This window comes from Oncorhynchus mykiss, chromosome 28 (genome assembly GCF_057628025.1).
Source record: "Oncorhynchus mykiss isolate SJ-2025 chromosome 28, ASM5762802v1, whole genome shotgun sequence".
NCBI lineage: Eukaryota > Metazoa > Chordata > Actinopteri > Salmoniformes > Salmonidae > Oncorhynchus > Oncorhynchus mykiss.
The window spans coordinates 16,624,862-16,646,151 of NC_143049.1; the positions used below are offsets into that span (position 1 = coordinate 16,624,862).

The 21,290-nt window shown below is 42.2% G+C and overlaps 1 protein-coding gene across 1 annotated transcript in view; it reads left to right on the forward strand.

The window, feature by feature from the left end:
- LOC110508629 (adenylate cyclase type 1) overlaps positions 1-21,290 on the forward strand; it is a 60,398-nt gene that overhangs the window by 9,511 nt on the left and 29,597 nt on the right. Inside the window, exons 4-5 of the mRNA XM_021589285.3 lie at positions 6,691-6,802; positions 19,072-19,199. Of these exons, the coding sequence (XP_021444960.3) occupies positions 6,691-6,802; positions 19,072-19,199 (240 nt within the window). The remainder of the gene's footprint in view (positions 1-6,690; positions 6,803-19,071; positions 19,200-21,290) is intronic.

The window sequence follows — 21,290 nt, forward strand, 5'->3', positions numbered from 1 at the left end:
AATGCCTGAAGGTACCAGGTTCATCTGTACAAACAATAGTACTCAAGTATAAAGACCATGGGACCACGCAGCCGTCATACCGCTCAGGAAGGAAACGCGCTCTGTCTCCTAGAGATGAATGTACTTTGGTGCGAAAACTGCATATCAACCCCAGAACAACAGCAAAGGACATTGTGAAGATGCTGGAGGAAACAGGTACAAAAGTATCTATATCCACAGTAAAATGAGTCCTGTATATCGACATATCCTGAAAGGCCGCTCAGCAAGGAAGAAGCCACTGCTCCAAAACCGCTATAAAAAAGCCAGACTACCGTTTGCAACTGCACATGGGGACTAAGATCGTACTTTTTGGAGAAATGTCCTCTAGTCTGATGAAACAAAAATAGAACTGTTTGGCCATAATGACCATCATTATTTTTGGAGGAAAAAGGGGGAGGCTTGCAAGCCAAAGAACACCATCCAAATCGTGAGCACGGCGGCTGGCACCATCATGTTGTGGTGTGCTTTGCTGCAGGAGGGACTGGAAGGAAAATTATGTGGATAGATATAATGAAGCAACATCTCAAGACATCAGTCAGTAAGTTAAAGTATATCGAAATGACCCCAAGCATACTTCCAAAGTTGTGACAAAATGGCTTAAGGACAACAAAGTCTAGATATTGGATTGGCCATCACAAAGCACTGACCTCAATCCTATAGAACATTTGGGGGAAGAGCTGAAAAAGCGTGTGCGAGCAAGGAGGCCTACAAACCTGACTCAGTTACACCAGCTCTGTCACGTGGAATGGGCAAAAATTTACCCAACTTATTGTGGGAAGCTTGTGGAAGGCTACCGGAAACATTTGAACCAAGTTAAACAATTTAAAGGCAATGCTACGCAATACTAATTGAGTGTGTGTAAACTTTTGACCCACTGGGAATGTGGTGAAAGAAATAAAAGCTGAAATTATTCTGACATTTCACATTCTTAAAATAAAGTGGTGATCCCAATTGACCTAAGACAGGGAAGTTTTACTAGGATAAATTGTCAGGAATTGTGAAAAACTGAGTTTAAATGTATTTGGCTACGGTGTATCTAAACTTCCGACTTCAACTGTAACTAGTGTTTGGCATATTACTTGAAAATGTGATTACAGTGATTAAGGTAACCAGTAACGTTATTTCAATTGACATAATTTATACTTTTCAATTTAAATTAGCAACGGAATGTCATGTGCTGAGAGAGAGTTCGGGGGCTTGCAAAGATAATCTTGCTCTGCAGCTGAAATGTACCATGTACAGTGCATTCGGAAAGTTTCCAGACTCCTTGACTTTTTCCACATTTTGTAAAATTACATACTTATTCTAAAATTGATAAAATAAATACATCTTCTCTTCAATCTACACACAATACCCCATTATGACAAAGTGGTTTTTAGATTGTGTGTGTGTGTATGTGTATATATATAATATATATATAGATAAGTATTCAGACCCTTTACCCATTACTTTGTTGAAGCACCATTGGAAGCGATTACAGCCTTGAGTCTTCTTGGGTATAACGTAACAAGCTTGGCACACTTGTATTTGGGGAGTTTCTCACATTCTTCTCTGCAGATCCTCTTAAGCTCTGTCAGGTTGGATGGGGAGCGTCGCTGCACAGCTATTTTTAGGTCTCTCCAGAGATGTTTGATCCGGTTCAAGTCCGGGCTCTGGCTTGGCCACTTAAAGACATCTGCAGACTTGTCCCGAAGCCCCTCCTGCGTTGTCTTGGCTGTGTGCTTAAGGTCGTTGTCCTGTTGGAAGGTGAACCTTTCGCCCCAGTCTGAGGTCCTGAATTCTCTGGCCCAGGTTTTCAGATCTCTCTCTGTACTTTGCTCCGTTCACTTTTCCCTCTATCCTGACTAGTCTCCCAGTGCCTGCTGCTGAAAAACATCCCCACAACATGATGATGGCACCACCATGCTTCACCGTTATGGAACACACCGGAGGGATGGTGCCAGGTTTCCTCCAGATTTGACGCTTGGGTTTGCTGTTGTAATGGTTAAATTGGCATTGAGCAAAGCTTCTTGTGAGCTGACAGAGGGGCATTGTGTCTCAGTCAGTGGTTGGTGTCAGTGTTTGCCAGATGGCATTAGCTTGCACAGAGTGTTACCGACCAACACACTGGTTTCGCTGGAGGGGGACCAGCAATTTATTCAGTGGGTTGACTGAGTGCTTCTTCGTCAGTAACTCTTCCACTTCCAAAGAGCTTTTTTGGCTCCTTCCCTCACTCCTTTCCTCCCCCTCTCTCTCCACTTTCCTCTCTCCATGCCTCCGTCCCTCCCTCTTTCTTTGCAATTGAATTCAAAAGGCTTTATTGACATGGTAAACATATATTTACATTGCCAAAACAAGTGAAATAGATTATAAACGAAAGTGAAATACATAATCAAAAATGAACAGTAAACATTACACTCACGAAAGTTTCAAAGGAATAGAGACATTTCAAATGTCCTATTATGGCTATGTACAGTGTTACATCTCTCTCACACTCTCCCTCTCTCTCTCTCTCTCTCTCTCTCTCTCTCTCTCCCTCTCCCACCCTCCTGTTGCTACCCTTCACTTGATTATCAACCCCTCTTGTCTTCCTCTCCCCCACTCCATGCTCTCTGTCTCTTTCTTCCTCTATCCCCCCCTCTACTCTCCTCCTCTTCCTCATTTTCTTTATTTCTCCCTTTTTCACTTTGTATATTTATTTCCTTCATGTTGTCAGAGGGGTGTTGACGCGTGAGGTGGGAAGTTTGCTTAGCCTCGGGATTAAGCCTCTACAGGAGATTAAATGCAATGGACACTAAACTGTTTAGCGTAAGGCTGTGTGTGTATGTTTGTGTGTGTGTGTGCACGTGTGTGTGTGTGTGTGTGTGTGTGGTTAAATATGGACACATCTCAGTGGAGTGCTGCTGATTGCTATGTGCCTCTCACTGCACCAATGGGCTTTAGGCCTTGTTCACATGCAGTTAGTGCCCACTGACGATCTACTGAGAGAGATCCAATCCTATTGCAAGGGGTGAATCATAGGATGAAGGTCTGCTGCAGTTGAAAAGTAAACAGTGGTACAGTAATTTAGTCAATACTTTGTTATTATGTTCCGCGACTGGATTTGAAATGAAATGATTATGGTAGCTTGGATTATTATGACACGGTGCTGGTGTGGGTAGTTTATAAACACTTAAATATTATGCCGTACTAATAAACGTGTCTATAAATAAGAAAAATATGAAACATTGCCAAAGTTAAGCTAAGAAAAGCCATGGTATGTTTACAGAGCATTACCTCACATGAAATGCCAGCCAGAGAGTATAATGCTCCTTGATAAGGGAATCTTCTCTGCAAACGAGATAAGTTAATAGATGCTTTCGATTGTATTCATCTCTCAATTTACATCACATTAAGCTGTGTCTGTGTTGCACTGAGAAGGAAAGAGGGAAAAAGAGGAAGGTAATATGCAATGGTGTGTGCAGAATTATACTGGGAAAGGAAGAGAGGGAAACAACATAGATGGGAAGAGAATTAGAAAAGCAATGCATCAGAGCCTTTAGCTCGTTTTGTGTACTAACAATTCAGTAGCAGTGAAACAGAAAACTGTGTGTATCTGATTCTGTCATGCCATACTATTCGCTAGACAGCATCAGATACATGGGTTACATATACAGTACATGTCCTCTGCCTCATCGACAGTGGCAGTATGATCGGCAGCACCTGTGTTTTTACTCCAGAAATGTGTCGTCTTCCTTTCTATTTCTTTTCCCTGCCCAGCTCTGAAAGTGCCAGAGCAAAGGGGTTGAATACTTACTGACTCAGGACATTTCAGCTTTTCATTTTTCATTCATCAGTAAACATTTCTAACAACATAATTCCACTTTGACAATATGGGGGTATTGTGTGTAGGTTAGTGACCAAAAATATCACAATTGAACACATTTCAAATTCGGGCGGGAACACAACACAATGTGAAAGTCAAGGGGTGTGAATGCTTTCTGAAGGCACTTTAAGACCTGAGGCAATTTTGTAAATACGCCACTTCCTGCAGCCTTCAAACCAACGGGCAACACACACACACACACACACACACACACACACACACACACACACACACACACACACACACACACACTCCATTGTCCCACATTACTGGCAACATGCCCAATCCTACTGACAGTCTGCTATTGTTGCGTAACCCAGACAGACAGGCAGGCAGGTTGCATCACAGCCATCTCCTGAATCCCACCTGACACATTCTGGTCTGGCTTCACAGGTCTAGATCTCCTAGAGCACGGCCCTCTGGGGACTTTACACCTGTTGATGATGTGCTGTCTGTGTGTGTGTGTGTGTGTGTATCACAACACTGCCGGCCTCCCTGTCCTCTCACACAGAGAATCAGCAGAATTATCCATCCAGGAAGTAATTGACCCTCTGCTCAGGGTGGCTTTTATCACTGTGACCCACATGCCATCTCATCAAGCAGGCTCTTTACCACTGCCACCAGTCTCTACAAGAGCCTTGACGTCAACAACTGCTCCTCACACACACACACACACACACACACACACACACACCTCTAGCCTTGAACCCCTCCGAGTTGCTTTGCAAGCCCTTTCACACACAACATGATCACATTCCAATCACGAGCACTAGGCTCGCCTGGCTGCTTCAGAAAGGCTAGGCTACATTACGATACAATACAATGTTTATTGGTCCATTATACACTGAATAGAACATAAATGTGTTTTGGCAGGTTTTTTTTGGCCGTCACAGCAGTACTCAGCCCCACCACACATTAGTATAATAGGGAGATGGCAGAGAAGTCCCCTGGAATGTGATGAGATCTGGCTGGATGAGATGATGGAGGATTACATGGTGAGGTCAAATACAGTATGTCCGCCTGGCCTGGCGATGCGGTCTTGCGGGCGCAACACAGACTGGGAGACAGCGCTGTCTGAGAGGCTCAGTCCAGGGTTTAAATGCCCCATGAGACCTGGGGCTGGGGCGCTGGGGGAGGATATTACTCAACACTGGGCTAATAACATCTGCTCACAGTAATGGCTCTAATAGGATGATTTGTTTATTGGGGTCAGGGCTGGAGGGAATATGGCTGGTCTGGGATATATTATTGGCACCCTTGATAAAATCGAGAAAAACATATGGGAGGCCTAAAAAATAAATAATAAAATATACCCTAGTTTATTGTATAGCGGTTTATATGCACAATTACCTTCTATAATGTTATTTCAGTGTACACCACTCTGTTTTTGTAGTTTACTACTTGACTCATCTCTCTCCCGCTGTCTCACTAAGCCCCTTATCACTCAAGGAGCGCAGTTGTTGTTGCTCGACCACTAGATCATATACCGATTGCTCACTATTGTGAATCCCGAACCACCGCCTCGCCCCTACCAACTCGCTTGGAGGGTTCTCTGTTGTCATGTGTTGCCGACAAAACTCAGAGGGTGACTTCCAGGGAACGGCGAGAATCAATAAACTTTGGGGCACTTGTGACTTCAATGATGCAATTCATGTTCCACTTTTAAATAATAAAATGAGCATGAAATTCAAATGAACCCCCCCTATTTCATCTTTTACATGTGTCAAGTCTCGACATCAGATATACAGTAAACAAATGCTTCTCCATTCTTTTGTGTGAAACTGCAAACTCAAAGATAATGTGGTGCCTTATGGCCTAAATGATTCCACTTAGGTATGAAGCCGGCAGCGTTGCAGGCTCAGTCGAAGTGCCATTGCAATTGTAATATTTGGCATATATCTTTTATATTTTTTGCACACATTGTGCAGCCCTTACGTAGCAGTGTGTACATTGAAATCACTCATGTTGTGTTGCCACCCTAGGGTCATGCACAACTCGTAAAGCAAATTTAGAATTGATTAAAAAACCTACAATACCGTCATGTCGTCAAAAATGTGAAATATTTTGTCATACGATATTTTGACCATATAGGTCAGCCCTATACTGAGCTATATTGTATGTTTAACATTTTTTTATAATTATATTATTTTATACTAATACAATTGCTCAGAGAAAGAGATTTTCTAATACAGGTTTTATTTTTTGTTGAGAAAATATAATCCAAACATAATCTGAAACACAACCAAAACAAACTGCAAATGCATCCAACAATTTTGTAGCTTGATGTAGTCATTAGGGCTAGGAATATGGGACCAAATACTAAACTTTTGACTACATTTAATACACTACAGGTGAATGACTTCTTCAAATGGGGGGGACTGGATACATAAAGTGCATTCATAATGGTAAAACAGATACTAACTACTTAGGGAGGTGTATGTTGTCTAACTCCTAACAGGGCATGGCTCTGCGTTGATCCCTATGAGAATGATCTAGGGAAGAACAATCCATGTTGCTATTCTGAGTCCTGCTTGATTTCACTGCCTGTCAGGCAATGGAACAAAACATGGATCATCTCATTGGCTGTCACCGTTCAATCTCAATCTAAGCAGATTATCACAAGAGACAATGCTCACCTCAACAATCTGACCTAGCACGCGATGCTCATCTCTATCCCTCGTCGGCGCGATCTAACATCTCTGGTCTGCGACACTGTTATATTAGGAAGCTTATGCTGTACCTGTCATCTTGGAATGTTTCATTTCTATGTCTCTCCTCAACCCCAACTCTCTCTCACTCTCTTCCAGCATCCTGTTTGCTGACATTGTGGGGTTTACCAGCCTGGCGTCTCAGTGCACAGCCCAGGAGCTGGTCAAACTTCTCAATGAGCTCTTTGGGAAGTTTGATGAGCTAGCCACGGTAAGTCTGTTATCTTTCCTGTTCTCACTTTGAGCTTCTACTGGTGACACTTACCGTAGGTCTACTTTTCCTCATGCTCACCCTATTCTAAAGGCTGGCTCCTAGACATACTAGCATGGGCAATCGGCTGTTTAGTTGTTATACTGTAGCATATTTGATCCTCATCTACATGCTACCCTGGTGCTTGTTGTTGAAGTACGAATACCAAGTCATGTACTTTGGTGTTTTTTTGCTTTGGTACATTCATTTAAGTAATTGCTGGTGCATCATTGAGAAAAATGTTATCTGTTCATTTGTCACAGGCAATTTTGATCCCCTTTTGACCTACAATTGCCCAATGTTTTCAGTTTGTCTTTGACCAGAGGACTGTCCTTTTGCTCCCTGGTCTGTCTAGGCTTGGGATCTGGTTTTGACCCGTAGCGATATGGATCGTGTGCATCTTCATGTCAGGCTGTCAGACTCTCTCACAGCTGTCATTCCAGCTTTCCAGAATGTCATCAGTGGCATCAGGGCCACATGTGTTTGGTACGATCACACGCGCTCTCGTCTGCGGCAGAGGTGACGGGACTCTTAATCCATTCCAGATGTCTTGTATGTGATCGTTTTGAATGATCTGGATGGAGGGGAGAGGTTAAGCGGACTAGTCCGAGTTGTATCCGTCCCAATATTTACATTCGGTGTCAATGGAAACAGATGTGAACGCTCCTTCGGTCAATATATAGTGTTTCATTCTTAGCAACTCTCTTGCTATGTTGGTGCCGCGAAAGTCCATGCAATTTTTGTCTTGCTTTGGACCAAAAAAATAAACATTTTGTACTTTAGTACTATTTTTGGTCGGTTTTTGCTGTTGCAGTTATCATTGTTATCACAAGAGAAAGTGTAAATAGTTAATATAATGTATATTCACCTCTCAACAGGCATGATTGCTGTAGTAGCCTCACCCTACCCCTCCCCTTCTACAGGGAATCCCAGACCTTGATATTAGGCTGAAACATATGTGTTGTGTTGGAGTTAGAGGTGTCAGACCCGTCACCCCTCACCCCTAGCTCTCCAACCCCAACCACACACACCCAGCAGATCATCCTCCCACCTCTCTTAACTACATGTAATCTGGCCCCAATTATATACACTGTGCACATGTGCCTGTGCAATCCCTTAATCCACGGGATTACAACCAACCCTTTTCTGCTTTCATAGAACATTTTCTTGGCCAAATCGGCCCGGCTATTTTCAGTCTCTTTGTTTACATGCAATTAAAAACAAAACCAGACAAGAGGACTGCAGTTTGACTGAAGGTGATGAAGGGCGGTCATGGTGGTACAGTGTAATTTTCAGATGGAATATCTAGAAACTGTTGTGACATTGGTAATTTTGGGATTATTCCCAATTGTATATATTACCATGCCTTCGATGCTCTTTGCCTACATTATTCATATAAGAAGGTCCTGGCCAGCCTGTTGGCACATATACAGTCCTACAACCTAATGCCTCACAAGTCAGAGTAACTGAGAGAGAGAAAGAGAGATTATATACAGTATATAGTAGATGCTGACATGCAAGAACCACATTTCACATTAAGCTTTAAGCTATCTCCCATAAGCTTGATGTGTATTGTGTCACAGTGGCAGTGTCCCCACAGATCACAGTGACAACTGTCCCCAGACTTTAACTCCCTCACCAGAGGTTCACCCTGTGTCTTGACCCATAGACCCAGTCACTGTGATAAGTGGCACCGCAAGTGATTCATTCTGCCAGGCCACAACAGGCTGCACACACTCACACGCACAAGCACACACACACGCACAAGCACACAAGTTGAGACACACACACACACACACACACACACACACACACACAGTCTCTCCCTGTCAAAGACGAGGAGCGGGCGAAGCCACATGTCCACCGGGCAGAGTCTCAGCTCGTCAGTCCTGCCGGTCGACAACACCATCCCCACACCACCTGTCCAACTGTTGGACTTGTCTCTCCACCGGGGAAGTGGGCCAAGAACACACTACTCTCTCCAATTATCCTCCCTCAAACCGACTCCTCCTCTCTTTCTCTCCCACTCATATCTTTCTTTCTCTCCTCTCCTCTCACCCACTGCTCATGCTTCTTTCTTTCCCACCACCCCCCATCTCTCTCTCTCTCTCTCTCTCTCTCTCTCTCTCTCTCTCTCTCTCTCTCTCTCTCTCTCTCTCTCTCTCTCTCTCTCTCTCTCTCTCTCTCTCTCTCTCTCTCTCTCTCTCTCTCTCTCTCTCTCTCTCTCTCTCTCTCTCTCTCTCTCTCTAAGACATGCACAATGCAAATGAGCAATGACTTGGTATCACATTTGACTTTAGGCATGTAAAAAACGAGCTTGATCCCACTTCCCTTTCAGTCTGTTTCTTTGTAGACTGTGCTGACTGTTTCACGCTGGCTTCTCTCACAGCCTCTCTATCACTCTCCTCCCTGCGCCTTAGGGTCTATTGATGTTGCTCTGTGATTGTGTCAAAATTAAAGGGACAAAAATAACATTACTGTTGATTTGGTTAGCCCCTTCTATCTTAAACTATGGGTTATCCCTTTTATTTAAAGCTGCAATATGTAACTTTTTGGGACGACCCGACCAAATGTACAGAGTAATGTGAGTTATAGATCTGTCTCTTGCTTTCTTATTGAAAGCAAGTCTAAGAAGTGGTAGATCTGTTCTATGTGCCCTATTTCTATGCTTCCCATTCTTAAGTTTTGTTTTTGAGTCTTTTACATTCGGTTTTGTACACCAGCTTCAAACAGCTGAAAATACAATATATTTTTTTAGATGGTACAATGATTCTCTAAACTATACGTGCTTGTTTTGTCACATAAACTGAAATTAGGCAAACTATTACAATTTTAGCAACCAAGAAATGGTGGAGCGTTTTCTGCATAGTGTACCTTTTTAAAGGGCGTCTAACCTAAATGAGGACTTCATAACACATTCGTAACCTATAGGGCCTTTTGTTTTTCCTTAATCATGTGACCTGATCAGGACAAACTCCCTATCATAGCCCATAACTAGGGTATTTTCCTGATCAGGTCACGTGGTTATAGGAAACACTTCTGGCCCTAAGACAATTGGTACGTGATGAAGAAAGACATTCCACTCATCCCTCTCTTCCTCTAGAACTGTTTAAACAACGTTTCTCTCGGTTTCTCTCTGTCTACCAAGCACCGGAATCAATAGAGAGAGATACTCTGCTGATTTATACAGCATTATTATGCAATAACTTTTAATGACTGTGTGTGTGTGTGTGTGTGTGTGTGTGTGTGTGTGTGTGTGTGATTTTTCAGTTTCCATGGTAGAGTTTATACAGAGCTTTCTTATCCCCCTCTCTCTTCTTTCTCTCTTCCAATCTCCTCTCAACGCCACTTTGCATCTCAGCTCTTAGACCAGCTCCTTGTTTCTGGTCTGTTGAATTGACACACAACAGCCTGCTTCCCTGAACTGCATATTTCATGCCCCTGTTATATTTCATGTTCCTTTCCCTCTGTTCCCTCCACTCATTTGTGGGCTTCCATTTGTAATCGAACTCTTTGATATTTCTTCTTATGTCCTGTTTGTGTGTGTGCGCGCGCGCGCACACACACACACACACACAGAGATCATCAACATTGTGTAAATGAGTGTCAGAGAAGCCAATGGACACAGCTGAGCACAGAAATCCCATGTCCCATAACGTATTTTGGGAAGGGACTGATGTTTTAGTTAATACCATAGTCCCTGTGCCCAAGAATGCTAAGGAACGCAATCTCTATTGCACCCCACGCTGCCCTTTCCCACCTGGACAAAAGGAACGCCTACATGAGAATGCTGTTTATCGACTACAGCTCAGCATTCATCACCATAGTGTCCTTCAAGCTCATCACTAAACTAAGGACCCTGGGATTTAACACCTCCCTCTGCAACTGGATCCTGCACTTCCTGATAGGCCACCCCATGTGGTGAGGGTCGGCAGCAACATATCCACCACGTTGACCCTCAACATGGGGGGGGGGGCCCTCAGAGGTGCATGCTTAGTCCCCTCTTGTAATCCCTGTCCTCCCAAGACTGCGCACAACTATTACGACTATCTACCTCAATTACCTCAAACCCCTGCACATCAACACAGTACTGGTACCCCAAGTTATTGTTACTCATTGTATTTATTCCTTGTGTTATTATTTTACAATTCTTCAGTTCTTTATCTATTTTTCTTCTCTGAATTGCTGGAAAGGGCCTGTAAGTAAGCGTTTCACTTTTAGTCTATATCCATTGTTTACAAAGCATGTGACAAATACAATTAGTTTTGATTTGATACAATGACAGACCTTAACATAACACAATATTGATGTGCTAGAGCCATGGTCAGGCCATCTTGTCTGGATGACATTCTCTATTACACCCTGTCACCTTGAAGACAGACGGAACACACAACGTTTAGGCAGAGGTGTAAAGTACATAAGTAAAAATGCTTTAAAGCACTACTCAAGTAGTTTTTTGGGGGTATTTGTACTTGACTATTTTATATTTTTTGACAACTTTTACTTCGCTACATTCCTCAACAAAATAATGTACTTTTTACTCCATACATTTTCCCTGACACCCAAAAGTACTAGTTACATTTTGAATGGTTTGCAGGACAGGAAAATGGTCCAATTCATGCACTTATCAAGGGAACACCTGGTCATCCCTACTCCTTCTGATCTGGCGGACTCACTAAACACAAATGCATCATTTGTGAATGATGTCTGAGTGTTGAAGTGTGCCCCTGGCTATCCGTAAATACATTTTAAAAAGAAAAGAAAATGGTGCTGTCTGTTTTGCTTAATATAATCTCTCTCTCTCCCTTTCTCTCTCTCTCTCTCTCTCTAATCATGGCCATACAGTTTGCGCATGGGTGGTATGGTCACGTGACAGGGCCCGAGTAATCCTGCACGGCTTGGGTCTGAATCTGCCCCCTAAGCCCTAGCTCACTGGGCAGATCAGATGAACTAACACAGGGACAGGAGAAGCGACGCAGCGCAGCACAGAGAAAGGACTGAGAGGAGAGGAGGCTTTCTAAGCACCAGGGCTTTCCTCTCCCTCACATATCTACAACTCCAGACTCTATTTACTTATTATAACCTCACTGTAGCCAGACTCTAGTGTACAACCCACCATCTGTTATATGCTCACTGTGTTAACCCACACCATGGACGTTTCACCCTGGTTTCACCCTAGTTTCATCCCTGCTTGCTCACATTTGTTTATATTAAAAAGGTAGAGTTTGGGTGTTTATATAGTGGAGTACTTCATAAATAGTCACTAGCAGGGAGCCTAGTTGCGCCTCTCCTTTTAACAGAGGATGTTCATTTTGGAGCTATATGTGATCTTTGTCTTTCCAGTAGTTTGAACACTCAGGGATCATATTAATGGATATGTCCCTTGTAGGTGGCTTGGTCTAGTAGTACAGTACCTCTCCTGTTGTACAGTAAGACGATATCTCCCCCCAGTTAAACTAGTGCTAGCAGATACAGTAGCACTTTGGGGTGTTACACTTAAAGAAAATGTATTCTTTCTTCTTTTCTTTTCAAAGAGTCCCAAATGGCTGCATATTCTCTATGTTATGCACTATGAAGGGAACGGGGTGCCATTTGGAACGTCGACAGAGGCTAACCTGTTAGTGAACGGCTGGCACGTAGCCTACGTTCTTCACGCAGGTGGCTTGACTCTGTGGCTTGCTCCTTTGGCACAGTGTAATTGCCTAAGCTGTCTATTTGAAATGGCTGTGTGTGAGTAGGAGCCTGAAGGGGAGTCTCCCAAGTCCTGATGAAAATGTATAACTTCTGTTGTTTGTGCATTCACACAGCCATAAAGAGCTAGTGAAATAGCTAGAGACCTCAAACAGAACCCAATACTCTAGCTCTCCTCTGAAGTTTCACAACTTTCATCATGTGTTCCACTCTTTTATTGTTTGATTTTACAGTGTTCATTCTACCTGACTGTGTCGGAGTAGTTAGCTGAGATGAGCTTTGGGCTTTGGAGGGTTGATGATGTCCGTTTGAGTGAGTTTGTATTTGTTTTGCGTGTGGTTCGATTGTTCAATCAATACCACTGTCTTATTAGAAAGTAGGCTACGTGTCACCGATTTCATTGCTTATGTTTACATAGCTAGGTCATAGATTTTCCTGCCGTTGTATTTTTTTTTTTACGGTGATCTCATCAAATTGTTAGGAAATATAAATGGTTTATAGAAATTATGGTGGATGATTAGGGCCTATGGAGTCTTTTTTTTCTGGAATTCCACCTTTTTTAAAATGCTTTTTTGTTGTTGTTGACAGATTAGAAACAGGAGAAGACAGAGAGCGTGAAAGTGGGACAAGTGGAAGGGGGACTTTTTTGCTTACGACATGATTCTATATGGGTTATTTCATACAGTTGAAGTCTGAAGTTTACATACACCTTAGCCAAATACATTTAAAATGTTAAATGACCTGTCTTACGTCAGTTAGGATCACCACTTTATTTTAAGAATGTGAAATGTCAGAATAATAGTAGAGAGAATGATTTATTTCAGCTTTTATTTCTTTCATCACATTCCCAGTGGGTCAGAAGTTTACATACACTCAATTAGCATTGCCTTTAAATTGTTTAACTTGAGTCAAACATTTTGGGTAGCCTTCCAAATGCTTCCCACAATAAATTGGGTTTGGCCCATTCCTCGTGACAGAGCTGGTGTAACTGATTTAGGTTTGTAGGCCTCCTTGCTCCCACACGCCTTTTCAGTTCTGCGCACACATTTTTCTATAGGATTGAGGTCAGGGCTTTGTGATGGCCACTCCAATACCTTGACTTTGTTGTCCTTAAGCCATTTTGCCAATTTGCTTGGGTCATTGTCCATTTGGAAGACCCATTTGCGACCAAGTTTTAACTTCCTGACTGATGTCTTGATGTTGCTTCAATATAACCACATAATTGTCCATCCTCACGATGCCATCTATTTTGTGAAGTGCACCAGTCCCTCCTGCAACAAAGCACCCCACAACATGATGCTGCCACCCCTGTGCTTCACGGTGAGGATGGTGTTATTCGGCTTGCAAGCCTCCCCCTTTTCCCTCCAAATATAACAATGGTCATTATTGCCAAACAGTTCTATTTTTGTTTCATCAGACCAGAGGACATTTCTCCAAAAAGTACGATCTTAGTCCCCATGTGCAGTTGCAAACCGTAGTCTGTCTTTTTTATAGTGGTTTTGGAGCAGTGGCTTCTTCCTTGCTGAGCGGCCTTTCAGGTTGTGTCGATACAGGACTCGTTTTACTGTGGATATAGATGCTTTTGTACCTGTTTCCTCCAGCATCTTTACAAGGTCCTTTGCCATTGTTCTGGGATTGATTCGCATTTTTCACACCAAAGTACGTTAATCTCTAGGAGACAGAATGCGTATCCTTCCTGAGCGGTAGGATGGCTGCGTGGTCCCATGGTGTTTATACTTGCGTACTATTGTTTGTACAGATGAACATGGTACCTTCAGGCGTTTGGAAATTGCTCCCAAGGATGAACCAGAGTTGTGGAGGTCTACAACATTTTTTTTGAGGTCTTGGCTTATTTCTTTTTTCCTCCCATGATGTCAATCAGAGAGGCACTGAGTTTGAAGGTTGGCCTCAAAATACATCCACAGGTACACCTCCAATTGACTCAAATGATGTCAATTAGCCTATCAGAAGCCTCTAAAGCCATGACATCATTTTCTGGAATTTTCCAAGCTGTTTAAAGGCACAGTCAACTCAGTGTATGTAAACTTCTGACCCACTGGAATTGTGATACCGTGAATTATAAGTGAAATAATCTGTCTGTAAACAATTGTTGGGAAAAAATACTTGTATCATGCACAAAGTAGATGTCCTAACTGACTTGCCAATGCTATAGTTTGTTGTGGAGAAGAAAGTTGTGGAGTGGTTGAAAAACAAGTTTTAATGACTCCAACCGAAGTGTATGTAAACTTCCGACTTCAACTGTAGGTTTGATGTCTTCACTATTATTTTACAATGTAGAAAATAGTAAAAAATAAAGAAAAACCCTGTAATGAGTAGGTGTGTCTGGACTTTTGCTGGTGCTGTATATTTACAAGAAAATGAATGCAAGTCATTTAAATGATTTTTTAAACTTAAGTATCCTGCAATGCTTGCTATACAACCTCTAGTTACCGCTGGTAGACGGAGCACTGTGCAACAATGCCTGCCAAACATGGGTTAAACTGGAAAATTAAATTATCATATACAGAGCATTCGGAAAGTATTCAGACGCCTTCACTTTTCCCACATGTTGTTATGTTACAGCCTTATTCTAAAATTGATTCAATTGTTTGTTTTTTCTCATCAATCTACACACAAAACTCCATAATGACAAAGCAAAACAGGTTTTACCATTTTTTTTCAAATGTATAAAAAACCAACAACAAAAAAATGTTTATTTCCATAAGTATTCAGACCCTTTACTCAATACTTTGTTGAATCACCTTTGGCAGCGATTACAGCCTTGCATCTTTTTGGGTGAGACGCTACAAGCTTGGCACACCTGTATTTGGGAAGTTTCTCCCATTCTTCTCTGCAGATCCTTTCAAACTCTGTCAGGTTGGATTGGGAGCGTCGCTGCACAGCTATTTTCAGGTCTCTCCAGAGATGTGCTATCAGATTCAAGTCCAGGCTCTGGCTGGGCCTCTCAAGGAAACTTGTCCCGAAGCCACGCCTGTGTTGTCTTGGCTGTGTGCTTAAGGTCGTTGTCCTGTTGGAAGGTGAAACTTCGCCCCAGTCTGAGGTCCTGAGCACTCTGGAGCAGGTGTTCATCAAGGATCTCTCTGTACTTTGCTCTGTTAATCTTTACCTCGATCCTGACTCGTCTCCCAGTCCATGCCACTGAAAAACATCCCCACAGCATGATGCTGCTACCACCATGCTTCACAGTTGGGATGGTGCCAGGTTTCCTCCAGACGTGACGCTTGGTATTGAGGCCAAATAATTAAATCTTGGTTTCATCAGACCTGAGAGTCTTGTTTCTCATGGTCTGAGAGTTCTTTAGGTGCTTTTAGGCAGACTCCAAGCCGGCTGTCATGTGCCTTTTACTGTGGAGTGGCAACCATAAAGGCCTGATTGGTGGAGTGCTGCAGAGTTTGTTGGCCTACTGGAAGGTTCTCCCATCTCCACAGAGGAACTCTAGAGATTTGAGGTGCTCCAAAAATATCTGTCCCCATCAACGTCATTAAATAGATGCTTTGTGAAAGACACATCAGAATCAAAGAGAAATGAGAGTGTCCTCAATCAGGATACACAGTAAGGGGAGAGTGTGGGGAGCAGAGACCTGAGATAGACATACATCTCCCAGAGTTTCTCAAAGTGTTTCTCCCATTTCCACAGAGGAACTCTGGAGCTCTGTCATAGTGACCATCGGGTTCTTGGTCACCTCCCTGACCAAGACCCTTGGCCCCCGATTGCTCAGTTTGGCCGGGTGGCCAGCTCTAGGAAGTGTCTTGGAGATTTCAAACTTATTCCATTTAAGAATGATGGAGGCCATTGTGTTCTTGGGGCATTCAATGCTGCAGAAATGTTTTTGTACCCTTCCCCAGATCTGTGCCTCGACACAATCCTGTCTCGGAACTCTACGGACAATTCCTTCGACCTCATGGTTTGGTTTGACATGCACTGAGGGACCTTTATATAGACAGATGTGTGCCTTTCCAAATCATATCCAATCAGTTGAATTTACCACAGGTGGACTCCAATCACATTGTAGAAACATCTCAAGGATTATCAATGGAAACAGGATGCATCTGAGCTGTTTCGAGTCTCATAGCAAAGGGCCTGAATACTTATGTAAATAAGGTATTTTTTTCTTAAACCCAGTTTTTGCTTTGTCATTATGGGGTTTAGTTTGTAGATATGAAATAATTTAATTCATTTTTCAAAAAGGCTGTAATGTAACAAAATGTGGAAAAAGTGAAGGGCTCTGAATACTTTCCAGATGCACTATACATATCAATGTTAAACATGAAAATACACCAGAACAAGTGATCTAATTCTCCACTAGACAGGATTCCCTGGCAAGGTGTTGAACAACACTTCATTTAAACCTCTTAAGGATCCGGACCTTTTTTTTTTCAATTTTCGCCTAAAATTACATACCCAACTCTAACTGCCTGTAGCAAGGATATGCATATTGTTGATACAATTTGAAAGGAAACACTTTGACATTTGTGGAAATGTTAAATTAATGTTCATCTTTGAAATGCAAGAAAAATGCCATAATATATTATTCCAGCCCATGCGCAATTTAGATTTTGGCCACTAGATGGTATCAGTGTATGTGCAAAGTTTTAGACTGATCCAATGAACCATTGCATTTCTGTTCAAAATGTTGTGTCAAGACTGCCCAAATGTGGCTAATTGGTTTATTAATACATTTTCAAGTTCATAACTGTGCACTCTTCTCAAACAAGAGCATGGTCTTTTTTCACTGTAATAGCTACTTTAAATTGGACAGTGCAGTTAGATTAACAAGAATTTAAGCTTTCTGCAATATCAGATATGTCTGTGTCCTGGGAAATTTTGTTGTTACTTTTTTGTTGTTACTCCATCCCGTGGGGGACCCACCGATCCTGTAGAGGTTTTAAGTGGTGTTACCACACACCATATAATGTTTCAAAACATCTCAGGATGATGTGTTTTAATACTCCAGAAAAGTTAAGGTTTCGACTCCTTCGCATTGGTGGACACTCAGTTGCCACTAGTTTTGGTGTTACAAAGCAGTTCATTTTATCAGTGTAAGACGAACCAGAGTTGTCCCCTTAATATTTTTGTCATTCACCATGGCATTTAAGCTCATATCAAAAGACAGAATTTCCTTTCAAATTATTGTAATATATATTTTTAATTTAAGACAATATCTTTATCAATATATATCTGACCCTCAGTACTACTGAGCAATAACAACGCGAGTGTAGCCTGTATGTAACATAATGTGAAGGAAACTGTATTTTATGCTGCTAACAAGCTCTCTCAACACCAATGGACTTGCACGTTAAAATAGAGCATCTATTGTGCACACCGCGTAGCTATGAGTCTTTCAGTTCACATGCTTTGCTCAGCCCAAAATCACATCTCTTCCATGAAGTAACAATGGGAGCCCGGGTGATGTTATCACCCGCTAGCAGCTCGGCCCACCAACCCATAGCTCACTGTGAACTCTGTGGCTCACTGATCCCTAAGGATGGGTTACAAATTCCACAGCTCCTTTCATCCCAGAGCAGAGCCTCACATCACGCCAGGCAGCGTTGCTCCACGTCGTAGACATTCACACTTATTTATTGTTGTTGTGATTTGTATGTTTATTTTGATAGAGAGAGAGTGCTGAAAGAGCAGTGGGCTTGGATTTGGACCTCGGCTGGCAGTGGTACTCACGCTCCACAGGAAGCGGCTTAGACAGCTATACCACCCCGGGCCACACATCTACTCTCTTCTACAACACTGACCCGATGATATGATGGAGTGGGGACCGTTATGCTTCTGCACTCAGACTCATTTCCTTTTTTTTAAGTTGGATTTGTACTGTACAGTACCTCTTGCAAAGTTCACATTAGTGTGTACAGCTGTAGCCTGTGGTAGCCTACAGGATGTATGTGTAACTGGTGTGAAATGGCTAGCGAATTAGCGGTGCGTGCTAGTAGCGGTTCAATCGGTGACTTCACTCGTTCTGGGAGCTTGAAGTAGTTGTGTCCCTTGCTTTGCAAGGGTTGTGACTTTAGTGGAGCGATAGGCAACGCTGCTTCGTGGGAGGCTTGCTGGGTCCCTGGTTCAAGCCCAGGTTGGGGCAAGGAGAGGGATGGAAGCAAAACTGTTACATACTGTATGTTATAGAGAATTTGCACATTACTGCATGTATGAATGCACAAGCCCTAATTCAGATGGGCGGAGTTTCTTGATGTTAAAATACACTATGTGCCCTGAAGGGTTTAGGCGAATGGATATTGGATAGAGAGGGTTTGAATATGATTTGGCTCTATACTTCAGCATTTGGGATTTGAAATTGAATGTTTTTTTACGAGGTCACAGTACAGAATGTCACCTTTTTATTTGAGGGTGTTTTCATACAAATCTGTTCAACCGTTTAGAAATGAATGCACTTTATGTGTCTAGTCCCCCCTACACTGTCTGTGTCTGTCTCAATATTGCTCTGAATATCAGAAATCTCTCTCTCTCTCTCTCTCTCTCCCCCCCCCCCCCCCCCGCCCTTTGATTGACAGGAGAACCATTGTAGGCGTATAAAGATCCTGGGAGACTGTTACTACTGTGTGTCAGGTCTGACCCAGCCCAAGACTGACCATGCCCACTGCTGTGTGGAGATGGGCCTGGACATGATTGACACCATCACGTGAGTCTATAGGTTTATGGTGGACACTCACTCTCTCACTAATCTTTGCTAGCTCCTTGGCCATTTGTCTCTCCACGCCGTCCTGTTCTGGGCCAGGTCCCGGGCTGGTGTGGTGTTATGTTCCAGTTTGTGTCATCCATGATAAACATGTCACTCGTATATGGCCTGATGAACCACACGAGTCATCGTGATGTTAGGGTCAGTGTCGACACCTGTTGATTTGTGATGGACACCATATCACATTTATCGCTGTATCAAATCCAATTTGATTTGTCACATGCGCAGAGTTCAGAAAATATTTACTAAATAAACTAAAGTAAAAAATAAAAAAAACACAATACAAGAACAGCAATGAGGCTACAGTATATACAGGGGGTACCGAATCAATGTGCGGAATGTATAGGTTAGTCAAAGTCATTTCGACATGTAGGTAGGGGTAAAGTGACTATGCACAGATAATAAACAGTGAGTTTAGCTAGGCAGCAGGCAGCAGGAATGAGCCTGCTGAATGCTGAATCATTTGGTTTGACCAGGGATAAGAGTGAGACTGAGGACTGGGGATATTGATATTCTCAATTCTTCTAAACCCCTGGTGTACAAGTCCAGGCTGAAGGATTCTATGAATACATGACAACACCGCAGATAGATGGGGTTGAGAGGGAATGGAAATGCATTTGGATGCTTCCTATTGAAGCTTGAAAGTGTTTGACTCCTTTGCATGTCCTGCACAATCTGGAGAAAGAAGGAGGAGCGCAACACTTCAATGAGCCTTAACCCGTTCTGTGATAAATACATGGCCGTTGGCTTGGTGTTATTTCGCTCCATATGCCATATAGGGGTTGTACATACACACACCCATATACATAGTGTTTTAAGAATGACAAATATAGGGCTACAATGCACAATAAAAACACCTTATCTTAGCAGTGGATTCATATTCATATTGGTGACAAGAGTAGCATTTTGCCCTGTTTATTGAGTGTCTAGACTCTAGATAATGCTCTTAAACCTCACTTTGCTCCCTCGTTGCGGATTTTCCTCTGTCTGTACTCTCACATCCTCTTTAACTTTACTTTCCTAACAGACAGGAGTAGAGAAAAAACTGTTTAGAATCTGAAGTAGCTACCATTTTTTTCCTTCTGGCTTATCTCCCCAGAACAGGTGTACTTTTTCTTCCAGACAGAGAGGGAGAGGATGGGGGGGAGGTTAGAACTCCGTGCTGCCTGGCCTATCTGTACTATTATGTGAAGAGGGGCAGCACCGTTTATCATGGCAGAATAAAATGTGTGGAGGCAAGAAATGATTTGTATACAGTAATGCTAGAGTGGACACACTAAGGTGGCAAATGGAGGGTATATTACTGGTAACTTTCAAAGTTTACCAGTAAACTGCCAGAATTTTCGTAACTTTCAAGGATTTTGTGGAATTTTATCACATGACATCTAGTGGCCTTTTTGGGTACTTCAGATTATCACAGGTGCCTGTAATTATCTCTGGCCCTCTGTGTGGCCTTATCACATCTAAAATATATAAAATAATCAAATAAGATTATTAAACTATATATATATATATATATATATATATATATATATATATATATATATATATATATATATATATAGAATGACAAATCTGTAAAGCATTATGCTAAATATAAACCATCAATTTAGTAAATACCATTAGTGTTTAAAGGGTCAATCTTCAGTTGCTACATACATTTTTGGACTTATAAATTAATGATATGTACCTATCGGTTCTTGAAGAATATCATTTATAAATGCCTCATGAGCTTATTTCAACTGTCGTGCCCCATCAGAACCCAAAATGTAAGCTTTTTTACCTCAATGTTTGTGAACAAGGTAAATGTAAACAAACAATATATGCGGTGCCTTCAGAATATATTCACACCCCTTGACTTTTTCCACATTTTGTTGTGTTACAGCCTGAATTTAGATTTTGTGTCACTGATCTACACACGATACCACATCATGTCAAAGAGGAATTATGTTTGTAGAAAATATTGGAAAGATGAAATGTCTTGAATCAATAAGTATTCAACCCCTTTGTTATGGCAAGCCTAAATAAGTTCAG